The 22,033-nt window shown below is 40.1% G+C and overlaps 1 protein-coding gene across 6 annotated transcripts in view; it reads left to right on the forward strand.

Moving 5' to 3' along the window:
- The window catches only part of AOPEP (aminopeptidase O (putative)), a 186,465-nt gene extending 164,869 nt beyond the window's left edge, over positions 1-21,596 (forward strand). For all 6 annotated transcript variants that reach the window (XM_063422452.1, XM_063422454.1, XM_063422455.1 and 3 more), the window contains 3 exons: positions 15,072-15,158; positions 17,758-17,902; positions 20,794-21,596. In XM_063422452.1, the coding sequence (XP_063278522.1) occupies positions 15,072-15,158; positions 17,758-17,898 (228 nt within the window). In that variant the 3' untranslated portion in view covers positions 17,899-17,902; positions 20,794-21,596. The remainder of the gene's footprint in view (positions 1-15,071; positions 15,159-17,757; positions 17,903-20,793) is intronic.
- Positions 21,597-22,033: the final 437 nt, after the last annotated feature.

Here is a 22,033-nt window from a genome sequence, read left to right on the forward strand (position 1 = left end):
TTCAAATTTGTCCATAATACTTTTGAAGATTATTACTGGTAGTCCTTCTGTCCTGCACAAGTACAGCATGGAAAGTCCTTGTTTGTATTTCTTAAAGCTTTTCTGTCTGTATCACTGAAGCATTTTTATTTTGACTTTAAAATTGACTATGCTTCTTGTAGTAAAGCATTGCACACCTAGTGGCATCTGCACATGCCCACAGCAAACTGCAGATCTGTCCCCAGCCAGTGAAGCTGCCAACAACACTGCTTGGTACTTCTGACCATTGCTTACCATGTGCACGTCCAGGCCTAACAACCTACGGGCATGTGTTGCTTCAGAAAGGAGTGGAGGATTTGCAGCAGGTTATCTGCCTTGTTTCAATTCCTTTGTATCAGTCGGGAGAGGAGAGAGGCTAGAGTCAGCCTGGGCCTGGAATGTAAAGGTTGATCTCTGCTAAAGACATCTCCTTAGCTACTCAGTGCAGTTCCTCTACAAACTAGTAGTTCTCTCTCAAATTAGGTTTCAATGCAGATATGTGGGCTTAGTGTCTGTCTCCCTTCTAAGACAGACACTCATTTGAATACTTCTTTTAACGAACAAAAAATAAATCATGGGTTAAGTAACATATTTGTGATTCATAGTGCTTAACTTTCAAGCCACAAGAGCCAGAACTGCTGGTGACTTATTCACATTTTAGACTGATCTCCCCCTAGTCTGGGTGCCAAGAGAGTCTTGTAGGACGTCTGCCAAATTGCAGAATTTGTGACTCCTTTCCACTTTTTGCAGTCCACCTCTGTAACAAAAAATGTATTTCATTTTCCACTTACTCCTCAAACCTTGGAACATCTGAGCAGGCACAAAACTAAAATTTTCTTTTCAAAAGATTAAACTTATTGATCTGAGCGATTTGAATTGAGCATATCCAAGAGGTCTTTGTTTTGAAAGCAATGAAGGTTTCAATGTTTAAAGCCATTTTTTCATTCTTCTCTCTGTGCCTTGAGCCCACTGTGGCTCAGACAAATGATGTCAGACAAGTGGGAGGCAATTCCATAGAAGAATGATTGTGTCCTCAATTTTCTCTTTCTATTCCCCCTATCTTGTGCTGCTTCCTACTACATAAGAAAATAACTCATGCACAGGCTACACCTCCATGGGATACCACATCTTGCATCCGAGAGAAGCATTATAGAAGCTGGCTGCATTTTGAACATGACAAAGTCCAGCTGGAAGTTCAGCTGGCTGAGGAGAAATGGGATATGCTATAAAGCAGCAGTTACAGTTGCCATCAGACAGCACAGTAGGATAACAAAATTTAAAGTGGTCTGGGATTGGTTTTGTTTTGTTTCTTTCCAAAGTGGCTGTTCAATGCAGCTGTTTCATTTATTCAATATCTAGCATCTGGCAAAATGTGTAGAGTTGGTCTAGATGGAAAATTTTGGGTGGCTAGTATTTTTTAAAATCTGTCTAACCTTAATGACATCTCTTCTGGTACAACAGTGCAATCTTATCTCATTTGAATAAGCTATTGAGAACTTTCATATAAATGAAGTGGAGTCAGTCATTTACAAAAGACAACACCGTGAGATCTGAATTAACACTCAATGAATCTCTTAGCTAGAGGAGCCCTCTCATTACTCCCATTATTTCTGTTCTTCATTTGGTCAAAGGCCTGTAATTTGTGGGCACACAGGGTCACGGGATGGCTGGGTAGTCTGCAAAGTGTGACAGGAGGAAGATCACAGCCATCGGAGAGGAGCAGTGTGTGTGACACTTTCAGTCCTATTTAAAACTTGACGATATTTCTGCAACTGTGTTTTTACTTGTTCCTGAATTATCTAAGAAGTCGTGATAAAAACTACAGAATGTGGATGAAGCAGAAATATTTATGGTGTATTTCCCCAGATTTTTCACTGTAGAGTTAGCTTTCCTTTCTTTCATACTACAGAGACCACGTTTATCTTGCCTGCACAGCATATGGAAAGTTGCTTTGTTGGTTTTTCTTGTCTCAGCAAGTTGACTGAAATGTTCTTCACTTACATAATGCTTTCCCTGTATTTGGGGTCATAATGTGGTATGTTTTGGGAAGAGAAGAGAAACCAGAACTCTATCTGCAGTAAATGTGAGTAAAAGGAGTTAAGATCATAATATCATCGGTCATGTGGGTGGCATAAAGCCATTCTCACACAAGTACTTTATTGTGCATGAGAGAATGCCCTGTGAGACCAGAGCTATGAAGTGGTGGCATCTTGTTTCACAGAAATGCAGTCATGGTAATACAAACCATTTAAAGTGCTTGGCATCCTAGAAGTAGTGAGAATTGTGTTAGGACAAAATAACTTTGATTCATTGATCTTTCCTAGCCTGTAAAAAGCTGGCAGACATGGAAGTACAAATGAATTCTTGTCATTTCCCATCTGATGGTGACTGTGTTGAGCTGAGCACATTCTCAGGTTGCATAATTCAGCTGTCGTGCTGATTGTGGATGGGCATTGTTTGAAGGCACACTTATGGAACAGAGTTCTGTAGACAACGCCATAAAACTGGGAAAAGGGAACTGCTCGGGACAGGTCAGTGCTTTTAAGAAGGCACTTAGTGAGCTTTCCTTTCAGCACATCCACTGGGCCAGTCCTCCTTTGGGGCAGGGACTCAGAAGCTTTTGAGTACAATTAGTAATGTATTGCAAATACCTCCACAGGCTTGCTAGTCCTTCTTGACTGTACTCTGTAGCAGCAGGTAGGCGTGTTTCAGATACGAGCATTGCAACCACAGAGGGGGAACCATGGTTCTTTTCCTTAACTGATGTCATTGTTGGTATGAAACTCCAAATCAGTAGATTAAAAAGATGACAGCTTGAGCTGGTGACCATATTACAGGGTGTGGCTTTCTAGTGAATTTATGGTTTTTCTGGAAAAGTAGTTTCTGTACTTATTTCATATTTAAATATACAGTTTATTATTCAAGTCAGGAGGAGATGCCTTAATTTGGATACGACAGTATGTTTTGCCAGACTTACATATCTGCTGTGAAAATTTACCAGGAGTGCAAAATAAATCTCACCTCGTTTTCCTTTCTGAATGTTTTAGTTAGAGCGTTAGAACATTATTGTGCCACTACACATAGGTGTGATTACATTGAATAATTTTTTACTTGCAAATGAACAGCAATTAGCACATCAGGAGGAACTTGATATAAGGAATCTGGAAAAGAAAAATAAGGAACATAGAAAAGACTCTATACATGAATCAGCCTGCGTGGTAAGTTTTTTTCTGGAATAAATCATATTTGAATTTTATACACCCAACCATTACTGGGACCATACCTTCATTAAATGGAAAAGAAAGAAGAAATGTGTGTTTTCACAAAGTGAAATCTCTTTACTGTTATGAGTCTTATGCTTTTCACACACACATCCTCACAGAAATACTGTTTTTTTTCTCCTGCTCTACTTTTCCTACCTCCTTATGCAAATCCGAGCAAGGAATATATCTCTGTCATAGAAAGCATTTCCCATTTTCACTAGAACAAGGGCTAATTTCAGGACGTATTGTAGAATATCCTCATTGCTGATAAATGCGTTGACTGAAGCTGCAGCCACTTGTAAAATGTCCTCTGTGATCTTGAAAAATTTTGAGTCTTCACTCTGTTTCGTCTTCTTGTTCATTTTGCATCTAAATGCAATTTGCAGGCTCTTTGGCACAGACAGTATTGATATTGGTTAAGGTAGTTTTTCAAAAGCGTGCATATGGAGGAGTTGGATCTTTTTCCCAGTGAAAGGCACTTAGAAAAAGGGTAGCTTCTAGGAAGGTGGCACTTGTTACCCAAAGATGAGGTCCAAAATTTAGTGTGAAGCTAAGAAAATTGGAACAAGATGAGGGAAATACACGCGTCCGTTGACAGCCATGGGAATTGTCCCATGAGACTTACTGTGGCTCATATGCCCATTGTGCCTGAGTGGATATGTTGAGGTGAATTCGCAAGACTGGCTGAAGGATAATCTCGAGTAGCTATAATTTGGGTTTGTTTTGTTTCTACATGCAAAGTAGGGGGGCTTTTCCAGCCACTTGAGAAGAACAGAAAATCCCTCCATCAGCATTAGCTGAAGGGCATGATCAGAGCACGAGATTTATGGAGCACTGGAAATAGCTTTGCACCAGTCAGCACTCCTGGTCCCACACCCCTCCAGGAGCCAACAGCAACACATTTGTTCCAAGTGATCTCAGTGGCTGCTGGGTGGCATGAGCAGGAGTTTTTGTGCCCTGACTGCTGCCAATGCTGGTGCTGTTCACTTATCACCCCTGATTTTTCTAACCAGTTTTGGACTTAATTTCCTCTATCTGGCAGCCCAGCAACTTAAAAAGACTTGGAAAGCAGGGAGCTCATGGTAAGAAGGGACCAAATGGGGTTGGCTTGGCATTTTTTTACTGCTTATCCAAAGAATCTGTGGAGGAAGGGATTGGAGATAATTCTGTGTCCTGTTGTCCAGCAAAGAAAATGAAGTGGTGGAATCCTCTGGGATTCTGAACTCAGTCCTAAAGGTTTTCTGAATTGGCTGCAATTGCTTTGTATAAAATTTTACTCAGTATTTCTGTGTCAGGCAATACAAATACAGTGCTGTAGCACAACTTCCTGCCTTTGTAAAGACATTTAAAAGGTTACTCTGTTTGCATATATATGATAGCATTGGCATAGTGGCCATGGAGAGGTAAAATACAAACAAAATCCCCTAGCTATCAGCAGTAGGGATGTTCCTCTGAGGTTTGCTTTTTTGGGGAGGTTTTTTGATTGGCTTGTTTTGGTTTTTAATTCTGAAAAACAATCTGAAAATATTTTTACTTAAAATAAACTTATTTTGAGACTTCATCCAAAAAGCTCATCTAATGCTTCTAATTCCTATTTAAAGGCTGGCTGCAGATGCAGGGTATGCCTGAATAGGACAACAGATTTGGAAAAAATATACTGAGTTCTCTGAGGTCTAAACATTTCAAGAAGCAGTACAATTCAAAGGTGCAGGTTCTGATGTCATTTCTTAACCACACAGATATGATTCCACCACTGAATCACTGACTTAATAACATGTGGGTAAAGTCTGCTGTACTACTTTCAACTCTTGTACCACTTGGAGCTGCAGTTTCCTGAAGAGGAATTTTGTTGTGTTTCATGTGGTGCAAGCATTGTCCTAAGCAACAGCCGTCACTGTATTCCAGCAGCAGGGAATAAAAGAGGTGGAGAAGATAACTAAAAAATGTCAAACACAGAGAAAAATAGAAATGTTCTGATTGCGGGAATGAGCATGTTTCTTTTGAGTTTATAAAATCAATGTATTTTTCACTTTAAAAATTTTGCTGAGCATTGAAGAAAGAAGAGTGAGTATGAGAGTAATGGAAAAGGTCTTTGACTTTGGAGTCAAAATCTTGTATGTAATTAATTTGGAAGCCAGGTTTTAAGCAATGTGAAATTAGAAGGATGTGAGCAGGGGCCAAGTAGGCTGGCTGTGGCCTAAGTCGTGGAAAAAAACGGCAGCCACATTTTTCATTGCTTGGAATTTGAGTCTTATTTTCCTATGAAGTTCCAGATTCTGTTTTGAGAGTAATCTTGCCTGGAAATAACAAGTATTTTGACCACAGTCACTGTGGGAGTCCAAAGATAAAAGGATTTTTTGCCTCTAGTTACAAGACAGATGAGCTAGAAGCAGAGGGATGGAGAGAGGAGCTTAGGCAAAGAGAATAGCTAACTGTTGCCTTGATACTTACAGCAGCCTTTCCTTTTGCTGAACAGGAGATATAATTTAATAATAATTGGTAACAGACTGTTCATGTGCTTCATCTCAGACTCTTCAGGGTTGAATTTCTGCATCAGATGTTTATGTGCTTTTTTCCACTATAACATTTGGGTTTATAGACCCATCATTCTTTTATGTGCATATATAAATAATCTGTGTTGAAACACATATGCAGACACTATATGGGTAAAAATTATAAGCAGACTCTATCTGGAGACAGCCCGAAGAGACAGTGGTAATGGGAAGTGTTTGAATTGCTTCCTATGGTGATGTAAAATAAGTTTCTTCTGATTCCAGAGATATTGTTGGGGTAGGACAAGGGGTGACAACTTCAAACTGAAAGTGGATAGGTTTGGATTAGCTATTAGGAGGAAATTCTTTCGTGTGAGGGTGGTGAGACACTGGCACATGTCACCCAGAGAAGCTGTGGATGCCCCATCCCTGGCCATGTTGAAGGCCAGGCTGGATGAAGCTCTGAGCAACCTGGTGTAGTGAAGGGTCTCCCCGCCACTGGTGGGGGAGTTGGAACTAGGGATCTTTAAGGTCTCTTCCAGCCCAACACTTTCTATGATAATGTAGCCATTACCGTGGATAGGTGTTTTAGCAGGGTGTCAGAGGGAACATGGATGGAGCAGTATACGAGATAGCAGACAGGTGTGTTGGTGCATTTTGACGAAAGTCTCCATTTGGATGTGTATGTATGCCGAGCTCACCTTTCTGAAGGCATGAGGCTTGTCCTTGCAGTACCTCTCTGATGTTGGTTATACCCAAGGCTGGGACCTGGTCTTCCTTCCCCTCCCTCTGAGGTGCAGGATCTCCTGGCCTCCCAGCACTCTCTCCATACTCACCCTCAGACTGTCTTCACATATGCAGCCATCCTCACCAGAGCACCCTGCTGAGGAGGGAAGGAGTGAGAATGGAGAGCAGGCAAGGTGGCACAGGCATCGCTTCTGTCACCAGCCAGAAGGCAGCCTTGCTCCTGAGACCTGGCAGCACCACAGCAAAGCAAAGCTCAACACACGTCTCCAGTGAAATTGTTGAAAAGGCAGATGGTGACATCTTTTCTGCCATCTTCATCTTGCTGCAATCTGTGAATGGCACTGGTGTTCCAGCATGCTGAGCAGGCAATGCTGAAAATGCAGGCAAAGGGGAAGCATTTGGTTCCACTGTAAGTAGTGTATCTATGTTTTAAATTAAGGCTTATTTTTTTAAACCTTTCTTTTTGAAATTAAGTGAGTTCACATGCTGTGTTAAACATTTCCTTACCTTGCATACAGTATGATGTAGGAGCTGCTCTCCCCAGCATGGGCACGGTGGCAGCACAAATGTTTATGCCAGGAGAAAAGCCTTCTGGCACCATGACAATGTGGTCTCCCAGACAGTGCTGCTGAAGCTGTCACACTGCTTTAGTGCTGGTGGCCTTTTTCTCATCTAATTGTTCTCTGGGCCATTTCCCTATCATCATTTTGTTGGTGTGCTGTAAAGCTAGAGACCATCCTGTTTTGTATCCATCTCCTGTTAGACAGCATAGGGAGGGGCTGGCTGAAGAGCATTGAGATTACAGAATTAGGCATCCCGAGCAAGCCTCTTATTCACAGTGACAGCTTTGACATCAGAAGAGACACACAGCCAGTGCCACCTTTGAAAAAGGATTAGACATGGCTTCTTAGTCTCTTGCCTTTTCTGACTTCTTTTGGAAAAAATTTTTTCTACCAACACAGCTGTCATTGATCACAGATGGGGCTCACACAGGGAGAATTGTGTCTGATTTGTAATTGGGAGCTCTCTGCTGTAAGCTTGAAGTGGGGGAAAAAAGGGCATTTGTCTTCTCCAAACAAGTCCTCAGCATTTGCTGCTTGCAAAGAGTGAATCTTGTCCTGAAGTGCTATTCTTTTGTTGTAATGCCTTTCTGATCATGGAGAGCAGCAAGGTTGCCCACTGCTTTGCCTGGGCCTTCTGAAGCAGTATGTTTTGTGATTCCTGGTTTCTGTTTGGTCATGTAGAAAAGAACTTCTGTGCTGGCTGTGGGAAAGATACATATTTTATTTGCAGATGGAAGCGGAGTCATGTTTACAGCCTGTGGAAACTGGTGAGGTTGCTCTTGAGCAAGGCCATGGTACTATATAAACTTTTTAACGTTGTGTTATGCAGAACTGAGTGAACACCAAAACAGGACCATGTGGTTGGAGGAGAGGAGAAAGGACTGGAAGGAAATACATGCCCCTAAATCACATTTACAAATATGAGAAGGTTCAAGCAGGCACCTGTTGCTGCTTGAGGCTTGCACAGCTGTGGAAGTATGCTGCCTGGCCCATGGGCACACCTGCACAGGTACAGGTTCAAATGCTGCCGGCTGTCCCATAGCCTGCCATTGACCAAGCAACAGAATTTGCCTTCCAAACCTTGATTATGCCACACCTTTCTTTTCTGCAGTTGCTGCATGAACTCCACCCACAGGAAGGAGACATGGGGCTTCCATGTCCTTCTCTCCTCCCAGCACCCTTTGTAGTGTGGAATTGCTTGATCTCTGCAGAAACACAAATTGGAAGGAGTAAAATTAATTAAGGAAGTAGAATGTTGCTACCAATATTACTGTCTGATACTCTGCTAAAATTAGCTTTTAAGTGACTTCTTAATGACCAGTTCATACTCCAGGTTTTAAATTACTTTAGACCTCTACATAGTCCTCCTCAAAATGACACTTAGCTCTTGACAAAGTTTTGATCTCCCACTACTGCCTTAGGGTTTCCTGAATGACAATGGGGGTCTTTTTGGTTTGGTTTTTGTGTGTGTGTGTGTCAGTGGGCTGTGCTACACTGTGCTGCACAGATGGAAAGGAGGTTGTCCAAGGTGGTGGGAATGGCCTGTACAATCTGCCTGTACAACCTAGGGCTGCTTATACAATCAGTGATGTCAAATGCAGAGAGTGGGGGAACTCCATGGGATCAGTCTGCCTCAGGTCCAGCTACTGAACAGCAGTTCATTCCAGTCCTCAAAGCAAAATACAGCTTGAGTACAGCTACCAAAAGCCATTTTAAAAATTTAAAATGTTATCATCATTTTGGCCATAGCTCTGGAAAATTAAGGGTTTTACACCAAAACAGAGCATTGCACAGTGAGAAAGAGCATTGACTGAACCTTGATGGAACAAGGGTCTCAGGAAGCAAGATTGCCTTCAAGATTGCTGCTGCTGTGGTGCTGTATCCAGCCTTTGGTTTCTTTGGGCTCTGCAATACTGTCAGAGCAAGTGCTACAAGACCTGAGAGAAAACTTAGGCTATGAGAAGTCTAGTTTCTGGTCTAAAATAAAACTAATTTAAGCTGATAGACAGCTCCTTTACTCATTTTCCTGACAAACCCTTGGCAAACACAGTAATCCCCATTACAGAATCCTTATAAAAAGAATGAATCCATTCTGTTTGCATCCAGTAGGTTTTTAGCTATTGAGCACACTCTTCCAGATTGCCAAACCAATAGTCTATCAACACAGTTGTAACACAAAAAGCTATTTTTGCTCCTGGTGAGCTGCTTCATCATCTCTCACTTGGGAAAGTTTCACTGAAATCAAATTCACCTTCTAAAGTATGTGTTTACTGTGGCATGAAAGACAGGAGTGCCCACTTGAAACTCAGACTATATAGAATGAAAAGTCACTGGTCTATTAAAGAATAACTATTTCAGCTAAGATAGAGGGCGGAAAAAAGTTATTTAATGCACTGTAAAACTGGCAATTCTTGAACTGTAATTCTTCCATGCTAAACAACTGTAAAACCTGGTTTTTAGTTCAAATGTTGTCCAGCAATATTTGTTCTTTGTTAGGCAAATGATCTAATATTTGAATCTAATTTATATGTAGATAAGAAAAGACTGGAGATAAATACTTTCAGATGGAACAGAGCAGCATTCCGGTGCTCTGGAATGCTTCCTTATTGTTAATTAAAATTAATCTGTTGTAGCATAGCTTGGTTATTTAAAAAAAATTCTGTTTTTCCTCTGTGCATTAGACTGGGGTCTGAGACTCTTTAATTAGTATTTAAGAGTCAAGTTGAATAATTTTTCAATAGACTCTGAACCTGTATTTTGTAAAGATCAGAGATGCCTCATACCTTTAATAAAGGTTCCATTTTGCTGGACAATACCTGTTACTCTCTTTTAAATGATCCCATTTTCTAAGATCTTTAAGTGTGTTACTTTTGTTCGGTGATTAAGATTTGTTGTCTTATGGCACCTTTTAAATTTGATCAGCTATTAGCAAAATGTACTCATCTTCCCTGAAGCTAGGCTCCCATTCTGCAGACCAGAACTTGGTAAAGTCCAACATTTTTCTCCCTTTAATAAAGGTGTGGTTTAAATTACTTGTTTTCTGAATCTTATGGGTAGACCTCAGAAGTAAAATATTTATTTTTTTGCTTGTATGCAGCTCTGAGAATTGGACTCTATTATCCTTAATAGTCCCTTCCAATTCAGCTGTGATTCTGTGAGATTCTGTGATTCCTGTGAAGAAAGGCTGAAGAATTGGGTTTGTTCAGCCTGGTGAAGAGTAGGAGTGACCTAAGTGCAGCCATCCTGTACCTGAACAGAGCCTGTAAGAAAGATGGAGAGGGGCTATTTGCAAGAGCTTGTAGTTACAGGACAAGGGAGAATGGTTTGAAACTGAGAGTAGCCTTAGATTCGAGATTACAGAAACAATGAGTATCTCTTTAATTTAAGACATGCTCAAAATATCTTAAGATTTTTTTCTCAGGTATGTCACTTTCCTTTTGAAAGGAAAAAAGGGATCTTATCTTTTGCAAAAAAAGAAAAGCCCTATATTTGGTACCTTACATGGCTTTAGTCTGTCAGCTTGAAGCACTATTTCCCAAAAGGTCTTGGCCCAGGTTGCTTACACACAGGGACTGCCATCGAGCTAGATGCATTATTGGATTTTTTTTTTTTTTTTTTTTTTTTTGGAATATTTTAATTTTTCCCCCGTCAAATAATCTCATGCAGCAGCTTGCATTGTCCGAAAACAGACCAAGCAAAATTTTAGTCTTAGTATCTTCCACTGAGCTGTCAAAATGCAGGTAATTTTTTAATTACAAACAGTATTGTGCAATACTGTGTTTTCTTCTTAAAAATGAAATTAAAGGATATTAGGAGACTCCTGGAATTACTTGTATAATCTGCTGTTCCTGTGTTTAGGACTCTGCTATCTGACAGTAGCATCCCTTCATGATGTTCCGTGTAGGTACATGCCAATACTTAGATCTCAATATTGTTGATACTTACATAAAATAAATTTTGTATCTGGACATTGAGTCTCTCTGTCTTCATGTTACTGGACTGTGCCTCAGAAATGCACTACAAGTACGAGTATTGTGTTGCAAAACACACAATAACAAACTTCATTTATCTTAAAAACCTGGCAGTGGAGAAGCCCCCACCATCTGCAAAAGCAGAGTGGTAGGAAAAAACAATTTCCAAGCAATGAGGATCCATCCACAAGGAATCTGAGGTATCAGCAGGCCTCCATCACTCCTCTGCCCCACTTTCCCTGTTCTTGGGAGTGCCAGTCATCAGTCCTGGACTTGAGAAGACAGCTCTCACCCTGGTATTGCAGGCTGAGGAAATAAATTTCAATTCCAACTTCAGCATGTGGGCCCTTGCAGCTGCCAAACCAGTAAGAGTGTGTGTGGGTGGGTGAGCAGTTAAAGGTGTTGCTTCTGATCCAGCAACATCCTATGTGCTTTCTGCCAGCAATAACAGGATGGATTGCTGTAAATTACTTTTCAGGTTTAGTTTATATTGCTCGTGGTGTAACCAGCCAAAACGACAGATGCTGTGAATCTCTGAACTGTAGAAGAGCACAGAGAAACGTGCAGAGAGAAAACTGTGAGAGGAGTAATGAATTCTTATTTTTCCACTGAGTATTTGCTCCTGGGAGGAAAAGAAAAGCCAAGAAGAGCATATACAGGATGTGGTATGGTTAGCCCAGTCCTACCACAAGCTACTTGGTTTTCAAAATTTCCTTTTGAGGCTGTTTTGTTGAATGCCCCTGTTCACATGACTCATTCATTAGGCTGTGAGGCTCTGGGGTCCATTTTGCTCTTGCCACTTCTAAGCACTGGATGTGATGTTTGGAATTGATTTTTTTTTTTTTTTGCACCCTACTCTTATGTGACTAAAATGTTTATGTGACTTCTTATGACTAAAATGTTTATGTGACTTCTTATGTTTGTGGAATCAGCCTTCTATGATACTATGGAGTATCATAGAAAAATTACTTCTTTATAGTGCATGTGTCTGAGAAACTGTTTTAGTTGCAGTTTAGGCACCACGGCGGTCTACACACACTGTCTACACACCATATGGCGCAGGAGGCAGGAATGTAACCAATACATTTTGGTCCACATTGTGCAAAGAAAGCCCCCCCTCCCCCTCTCGCACTCCGAGCCAGCCATGGTTTCTGTGCTCTGCTTTCTGGGGTCTCGTACAAATCACACAGAGCCAACAGGGCTGACTGAGCTGATGGATTCACAGGCCCTTCAGCAGCCATTGGTTCTCCTGCAGTTTGCTCTGCCACGGGAACATTTGGGACAGACAGGAGGCAAATGTGTAATCTGAGGATAAGAGGCATGCTGCTCCTGCCCCAGCTGGCAAAGTGCCAGTGTTTCAGGTCTGGGAATGTGCTGGGATTTGTACTCACCCTGGGAAAGAAAGGGGAAAAGGCAAAAAAGAGAAGAAGTGTGTGCTGTCTCAGATCTCACTCAGCAAATAAATATTTTTCTTTTTAACTATTTGAATAGATGTTGGTTGCCAAGGACAGAAACCATATGGAGGAAGGAACAGTTAAGGGAACAGGCACAGCTTAGTTCTGTGCTTTCCAAACTCAGTGGAATTTAGATGATCAGATCATGATGCAGCGTCAGTCACACGTGATGTTAATATGTGAGGAAGTAAGACCACATAAATGCCCTCACAGAGAGAGCTTCTGTTCTGCTCTCTGTGCAGCTATGAGGGTTGCACCAAGAAAGGTGTTTTGGGGGCAAACTGGCTTCTGTGCCCTTTAAGCCAGGTCCCTACTTGTTATCAAGAGTACTCAGAAAGGTAGGCTCTTAAGTCTTGTGACTCCACCTTTAGATCAATAAACACTTTTAATAACTGCAGGGGAAATAACAGCTCCACCAGGAGGTATTAAGAGGACCCCATCCCAGAATATTTTATAATCTGCTGTTGACTGAAGGCACTGTTTGAGGTCATGAGCAGGCACAGAAGCTGCACTTGATTGCTTACCTCCTGGGTAAGTGCTGTATCTGCTGGATCATGAGATGTAGAAGAGCAGAGATCACAGGAGGGAACCACAGACCCTTTCTTCTCCTCTTGTTTCTCCTTGTTGCTATCAGAATACATTAGGAATTTTGTTTGGACTTTTTGTTCGTTATATATGGAAGAATGTGCAGAGTAACGTGTATCTACAGTCTTTTAAATATGTTTATATTGTTTGATTAACCCATCTTACAGCTAGGAGAGGTGTACAGTTAAGTTTTGAGTGTGGGTAGTTTCATCCAGGCAAGGAGCTGCTTAGTGCTGTGAGAAACACCCTGTAACAAAGCTGGATTGCCTGGGAAGATTTACTGGAGAAACATTTAATGTCTCCTGGGAGAAGCAGCAGCTGGGTAGGGTTTTGAAGGTCTACATTTTGAATATGGGCATCTTCAGCAAAGTGAGTTGAATCTTGGAAATATACTTCTTTTGTCAGTTTAGCTCTGATTCCACTAGCAGGAATCCTAACAGCTTCTTTTTTGTCAGCAGAAAGCTGCAAGAGACAGCAATTATTCCCTATCATGCACAGCACTGTAGCTGTTCAGTATCCTAAATGCAGCAAGTGCAAAATCCACCCAGCCCCAAAACCTCACAGCTTTTTATTTTCATAAGGTGTGTTCAAACTGTTTTGTGTAAGAGGTCAGCTGAAAGGAGATATCAAGTGCACAGGACTTACGGGCATTTATCACTTGTTATTATGCCAATGGGATTAGCATCTAATCTAATGTAATTCTGTGAAATTTTTTCCGGAGCTATAAAGTTGGCAGGGACTAGGATGAAGAGGAAATTATTTTCAAAACCTTATTTCCAAAACCTTATTTCGAAAAGCAACAGTACCTTTTTCCCTGTCATCAGTTCTCAGGGTAATCGCTACATCTGTCATTCAGAAAAAGGTTCACATTCAGCTACTTGCTACAAGCACAATTTGGACTCAGTGTTGAAAACTATTAAAAATGCTAACATTTCACTCTTAGTATGAAAGGTGATTTTCATTAGGTGCCCTGTCTTTTGAAAGATGGTAAGAGAAAAGGCTGAAACAGAAGCATTTGGAGTCATTCCACTTAACTGTTTTCCTTTACTGTGAGTGCTGAACCGCTAATGGAATATGAAATATTAGGCTGATCACTGCCTGCAGTCAGGCAAGCTGTGCTGGAGAGTAAGATGACACATGCCACAAGAGAGGCTAAGAGCAAAGTCAAAATGTAAAGACAACGCAGATGTACTTCATGTTCATACTATTTAATTAAAAACATTTTTTCAGTTGTAATTTGCTTGAAAACTTCATTTCAGTGTGTCGATAACTGTTTTTATCAATGTGTTTTGGTAGAACAGTATGACAGCTTTTTAAATGCAGATGAATTTTAAATGCTTAACAATGTGTTTAAAATCTATTAGTAGCAGAACTGATTCATTTAAGTGAAAGCTCCCTGTTTCATGGGTTGATATCTAACTTTTTTCCTTTTGGCATGGATTTAATATTGGTACAGAATTACATTTAAACCTTTTTATCCCTTGTATGATACACTTACATAGGGGATATTATCAGTTATATATTTTGGCTTCTCCAGACCTTTGTAGTGGTAATTTCTGTTTCCCATCACCTCCACACCCCCTTTTTTGACAATATGGAAGAAATAACCTCTAGCCTAACTCAAAAGAAAGAAAGTCAAGACTGGAGACAGTGGAAGTGAAAATGCTGCAGATGTGTGCCTGGATACGGGTTAATTTCTATCACAGAATGAGGAGTTTGTCTTTAGGGATCCTGTGTTTCCAAAGCCCAGGCTGAGGTGCGCAGAGCTCTGGCTCCTCTGTCCAGCTGACTGACTTGCCAGGCTGGAACCTGCCAAAACCACAAACTCAACAAAGATGAAAAAGCCAAACTGGTACGGATATATTATCAGCACTCAAACAGAAAAAATACAAGAGTGAGTGAGCGAGTGAATTAGTTTGTTTGTTTGTTTGCTTGCTTGCTTGCTTGCTTTAACCTAGTTTTATTTGTCTTCCCAAAGGTTCGTCATCGGTGGTGTGAACTTGTCATTAAACACAAATATGAGCCTGGGTATAGAGACATTGAGAGATTCCTCAGAGAGGATCAGGTAAGTTACATTTAACTAGCATTTTGAAAACAATTAACCTTTTGACATCCTTATGCTGAGATTAAAAAAAAAAAAATTAGTATATGTTCTTGCTGTAGTTTGTCAAAAACTTGGCTGTGTATTCATTTTTTCCTTCTGGGGTCCCCTAAACATTGTAGTTTAAGGAAGCCACCTAGGGTAGGGGTATTCAACACCACCTAAACATGCTCATCTTCTATCAAGTGGTGAAATAGATAGAATTCCTCCTCTCCTTGCATTTTATGTGACCCAGAGGTAGGAGTGATGCTAGGAGGATACTTCTCAGCAGGTTCCTTTTGCAGGATGAGGAAAGCAAGTGCGGCTGTGAATGTCAGTGCAGGTGTGACGTAGGTGTGAAGCAGTTGGTGCTGTGGTAACCTCAGTTTTGAAGATGACAGCCAGAAGTAGTATAGCACAACAGAGTACATCCAGGGAATGCTAGCCTCTCCATGGGTAGGGACATGCTAAAAGAGGATTATGAAGGCCTTAAAAGGCTGGACACACATGATTCCCTTACTGTGGCCTTTTTATTTTGGCCGTTGTGAACTTAGAATTCTAATTGTACCTCTACCTTGTTCTTTTCTATTTCACTTTTATTTATCTCTATTAACTATGAACCCTGTAAAATCAAGACATTCACTGCCTAGGATGAATTTTAAACATTTAAATGTATGTTAAAAAATAAAAAATGGTGAAGATATGTCAAAAATTAGGCAGCATATTAACGTCTTTACCTTTTATGCAGGCAATGAACAAAGCTATTTACAGCCAATGAGGATTTTGTGCTTTCAGGCAACACAGCACAATTGAATTACTGCAGTTTGTCATGTGTTCTTCTAGCTCAGAAGTATACCTCCTATTTATATCTCAGCCAGTAAACAGGCCCCAGAGCTCTTGGGAAGCTCTGTATTAAAACAAACAAAAAAAAGACATAAAAGAACATTATTTCATAAGGAGCTACATATATTGTGCATATTTGTATTCTATGAAAGGATGGAGATAATCACCAGCACAACCTGGGGGTTCAGGGTTTGGAAAATCCTTGAGCTGATAAAACCATGCAGAATTGCATTATGTTTGGAATAGCTATTATGCCAACTAAAGACATTTTCTGCAATGTAGGAAAATAATTTTTGAAACTTTTTAATGTAATCTTCATTTCATTTACTTCAGCAGTGCATCCAGTTAATGGCACAACCAGCTTCTGGTGTGATTACTGCTTAGAGCAGTTGTATGTCCATACTGGATATTTAACATGGCTTTTTTAAAAGTCTGAAAAACTGCAAATGAACTATTTAAATCCTTTGAAATTCAACAAAACACCAGTGTGTTTACTGCATGTTAGTGTTTAGGCCTAGGGGAGAATTATTAATGCTGGGTAGAAAAGGTAGTTCCTATAGTAAGAAAATTTCACCATTTTAAAAATACTCAATGAGAGCAATTGGAGCCCAGCTCCAAGGCCATTTGTGTGGCTGCCAGACTTTGGTGCAGCAGGAAACCTTGGAAATCTGAGGTTTTGGTTCTCTTGGTGTCAGAGCATGCTTAGGAATTGGCAAGGAGTCTGGCAGGTTTCTGCCACTCTGAGATTATCTCCTTTTACTTCAATTGTTCACTTTAAAGCTAAACTTTAATTTTTTTAAAATTTTACCAGTCAATGCTAGAAATTGCAAGGAATAGCATTACAAATTGTATTTTCTGAATGCTACCCAAATTTTTTCACTTGTGCAAGTGTCCAAACAATAACTGTAAAAGTCAGTAGGCCAAGCTGCTAATATTTTGTCACATATTGTCACATGTGTAGTCCTGTTTTGGTAGATTCAGTTTAATATTTACTGAATTCCTGTAATCAGCTTAAAAAAATGTATCATCAGGAAAAAAGGCAATCTCCAATATGTTTCCTGTTAAGTTGACCAGAGCTTTGTTGGCAGGGGTCACAGGGGCCCATATCTCCCTATAGGGGGCCCATTACCTTTTTTTTGTAGCTGCTATGTCCAGACTAAATAGTTAGGAAAAAGCCTGCCTTCATACCCAACCAGAATTCATGCACGTTAAGCTGTATCTCTGATATAAAGGGACCATATGCAGTTGATGAACAGTTACAGAATTACCAAATGGGAATTTTAGAGTGGAGTACGTCAGTCTTTGTTCATGAATGCGTGAGTAAACATGACAATTGGAAAGAAAATGTATATCCTGTTGAAGGAAAGAGAACATTTTTTCTTAAGGGACATTTGGAAAAAAATCACATAGTGGGTAAAAGTAAACAGTATTCAACTTGAAAAGGGGCAAGGAAAGGTTTCCTTTTCATGCCATAACACAGAACTCTTACATTAATAATCTGTTTTTACATGGTCAGCACAGCAGATAGACCACCATCCTTAGGCTAAAGAGACATAGAGAAAATTAGTTCTTTTATGAGGGGGAGAATAGGCATTAGAGAGTAAATGGTATTTTTTATGGTTTGGATTGTCTATCTTGTTTCATTTTTAGTTTAAATAAATGCTTGGAGGTCCGTGGCAAAAAGCCAGCTAACTAGTTATTACTGGTGATAGGATGCTTGTGTGTTCTGTTCCTCTTTCAGGCTATGGGTGTGTATCTCTATGGTGAATTAATGGTGAATGAAGATGCAAAACAACAAGAACTTGCACGGAAATGCTTTGCTGAAGCACAAGAACATATGGATGCATCCTCAGCCAAAGTGGTGGCAGAGATGCTATTCTGAAAAGGTGATTCTTCATTTTAATTCTAATGCTTCAATTTTGCTTCATGTAGAAAGAATATGCAGAGCTCACTGAACATGGTAAACTTTGGCATACCATACTGCTTGTGGCTACTTAGACTGAGAAATAACTCATGTTACATATCTTGCTGGCTTGTTTTCTTTCTTTTTCTTAAGCCCAGCTGCGGGAGCAGTGTGTTACATACATGTAGGCATAGCTGGAGAATGTGGAGAATGGCTTTGTTGTAATGAACTGTACAAGTGGAAAGTGTAAGTCCAAATGGCCAGAGAAGGCCAGGTGCTGCCTTGAGTTGTTTCCCATTCTGTATTCTTAACTCTGCTTACAAAAATTTCAATTGTGCAAGGAGCATTTCTGTTTAATAGAGCTGCATGTTTACTTGACAGGCAGCACAGTCTTTGAAAAGAGCCTGATCCCATAGTGGAAATACGAAACTATGGACTTGGAAGCAAATATGAATCATGTGAGAACAAGCTGATAATTCAAATGTTTTTGTGTTAAGGGTGTTGAGGTTTTGAAGATTGATTACGAGGTAAGAAAAGTAGCCTTAACATGAAGAAGGTAGCTTTTTTGTGAAATTAAAGGAGAGGAATCACCAGAGAAGGAGTAGAATTACAAAAATATTTATGGAATAAAGATTGTCATAGCTATAAATTGCAAAGATACTTTCCAATTCTCTCTCTGAACAGTTGGATGTAGCCTTACAGTGTCTGCACATGTATGTTTAACATATAACCTATTAAGATTTGTATGAAAGTTTCTTCCACTACAGCATGCCTCAGATTTTTGGTTAATCATATAACTCATCCGATAGGCTGATTGCCTTGGTTGTTCACAAAATTTTACAGCTGATTTGTGGTATCAAAATCCAGGCTTCAAATTTAGCAAAAAACATTGTCACCTTGATACCAAGCAAAAATCTTAATTCTCTCCTGTTCTAGCAGTATTTGACTCTGAGTTCCACTTGATTTTGTAGTGTTTTTTGCTATGTTTGTATGAAATACTGCCAATGACAGATACTGTGAAAGCGAGCTCGATTATGAAAAGCCATGTTGTTCTTCTGTATAGACAAGAACTGTGCCTGCCAAGAAAACTTTTCTGGGAAAGGTGGATCAGACTCTAGAGGGGCAGAGTATCAGTTGTGGGGTAGGAGAGACACCTTTTAAAATAGTTAGAGCTAAAGAGACTCTCTTGTGTACTCCCAGTTATCGAGGACTCACAAGGGATTTGAGTTATGTTCAACAATTCTTAATCTGTTAGGTGTCTTCGAGTGTCTGAAGGCCAGAAACATTAAAACAAAATTTTCTGCAAGTTTCTGGTGGTAAGTATCTAGCACAGGAAAATTACACAGTATGCAGGTGTTAGCAAGAGTCTAGAATTCCCTCTTCGACTCTACAGACAGTGGAAGTTCATAGTGAGCTTCAACATAAAATCTAACTGAGTACACTGTTCTGTGTGACTGCACAGCTTTCTTTTAATGTTATGGCTGTTTGGGTTCCTGGCATGATGATTTGTGACTTAAGATTAAAATCACATTGCCAGGGATTACCACACAGCCATGACCACAGCTGCTAGCATGAAAATCACCATTGATGGTCTGATGTGTGCACAGCGCGGAGTCCTCTCCATCTATCAAACAAACAAATAAAACACACACACCCCCCCAAAAAAAGAGGGAAAGAGAGAAAAACAAACCCCCAAACCCACCAAAACCAGAGGAAAGCTGCAGAGCATCACAGAAGAACCTCCTCCGAAAACTATCTCTGCTGAGACTGAGATCTCTGGCGAGGTGCAGAGCTTAGCTGATTGGTGAACAGTGATTGTTTTCCTCTTTGTTCACAGTGGCTAAGTTCTGCACCTGAAGAGAAGGGAGAGGAGATTCTCTGCAGGGCAGAGAGCATTTGCTGGTTGAGATTCCTTGCTGCTGAATGGGCAGATTTGCAATGAATGCACGTGTCTGAACGTTCAGTGTATGGTGGATAAGAGGCAGAGGCAACCTGGGAAGGACTTTCAGTTTTAGTTGAGAATAAACAGTGTTCCTTAAGTTCTCAGTCTGATTGCAAATGTAAGGCATTGCCTACAGTAATTTGGTTACCATGCTTTCCTAAAGGTCAGAGGAAATAAATGTTTGTGACTTTAACCCGAAATTGTCAATAAAGCTTTTGTTTAATAGTCTTCTCTTTAATGGATGCTGTCATGATCTCTCTGCAGTTTTAGCTTAGCACTATGTGTCGTTTGCAGGAAATGGTGGCAGCTCCAGTCGGAAACAACTTACGGCTGCTGCTGTTGTTCCAGGCTGTTGATGGACCCGTCCTCCGGTGCCTACTGAGCTGATATCAGTTCTGATTTTACACACTGGCTCAGTTCAGCAGGAACAGGAGTCGAGCCCTAGAGCAAAAAAAAAAGATGTACCTTTCCTAAGAGCATTTGAGAAATGTTGTTGCTGTTTTCTCTAAAAAAATGAATCAATATACATTATGATACCCTGATGTTAGACATCAAATGGCCTAAGGTGGAAAAACTACCTCAGTACTGTTTAAGAGGACTGTTGGCTAAAGATGAGAAGGTATGTGGATATGTAGCACATGACACAGCATTGCTCTGGTAACTTGTCTCCAACATTATTTTCAGAGTAACCTACTAATAACCAAGAGAGTTAGTGCTTCCAACATGTATCCTCCCTGTCTTCTCCAGACCTTCTTCAGACCTTCTTGTGGTAGCTCTAGGAAGCGAAAGAGATCATTGTTAACTCTGTAGCTACAGTCACACTCTACTGGTAACCTAAAAAATAACTCAACTTGGAAAGCTGGTACAATCAAGAATGCAGATACTCCTTCACTGTGACAGAGTAATAACTTTAAATGCTGTTTCCGTTGCAGGAAAGATCACAGACAACTCTTTTAATAGATCTTCTGCTAAACCCTGATGGTACTAGGATTTCATTGACCCAGGACATCAAAGGAAGGATTATGTGACTGTTAAAACAATCAGCTGACAGAAATATTTACCTTTTGTATTTCTAGAGGCTCACTGTAACTGAGAACACATGCACACAAAACAAACTACACACATACGTGTTACTCTGGCTTTAGGTAATTCTTTGATACAGAATTTTGGGATTTATCCTTGTACTTTGGTAATACAATTATTCTGGTTTGCAGATGCTAAAGATTCTTGATTTGAACAACTTCATTAATTTGGGCATTCTGAAAATGGATGAAACTGTATTGTGTACTTAAAATTGTGTTTGTAACTTTTATGTCATATTTAAAAAACCTTAAGATAAAATCATCAGGGGCTGGGGCGGGGCTTGTAAGATTAGATAGAAGCAGAAATAAACTGTGGAAAGTTATCTGCCATCATCCTGGTGATGGGATGGGACTGAAGAAAAGGCAAAGGTCATCAGATGTTTTCTCTATCATGTTTAGGTTAAATTTTACCAGAAATTTCAGGCCTTCCACTTTCTGAAAGTGTTGTTCATACCCCTGTGATGCTTCTTTTGCAGTGATATGTAAAGTGTCTCTTCTTTCCTAATCAATGAACCTCTACATTTTTAGAAGACATCTTAATTGTTCCTTTCAGAGAGTAAGAATTTAAATCACAAAAATCTGTGAACTTATTTCCCTTGTACCCTATTGTTCTATATCAAATCCTCTGGTAAAAATAAAATTTTTTTCAAGTACATAGTCTTTCCATTGCACAGTGGTTCAATACTAATTTAAAAACTTGGGAAGAAGAATTACTCCATTTCTGCTTTTGTGGCAGGAGAAAAGCACCTGGAAATCATTACTTAAGGGATGTTAATGAGAAAAAATAAATGGTGTATTCTTTTTTAAAGTTCTTAGCTTCAGAATCTGAAGTAAAAGCCTGCCTCAACAGTGTCTTCAGTACAAAGAGTATGGTTCCTTTTCATGTCACCGCATTTTCTGACCTCCCTTTTGCAGGCATACAGTGTCAAAATCTGAATTAAGGGATGCTCAGCAAGTTCTTTCAAATGCAGTAAGAATTAGGAAATTGTCCAAGGAGGCGCTGAGACACCACAATGACTTGTGATGTAGTGACAGTCACAGACGTAGTTATTACAGCATCCCGTTCACAACAGTTACACTTCATTTCACA

This window comes from Prinia subflava, chromosome Z (genome assembly GCF_021018805.1).
Source record: "Prinia subflava isolate CZ2003 ecotype Zambia chromosome Z, Cam_Psub_1.2, whole genome shotgun sequence".
Taxonomy (NCBI): domain Eukaryota; kingdom Metazoa; phylum Chordata; class Aves; order Passeriformes; family Cisticolidae; genus Prinia; species Prinia subflava.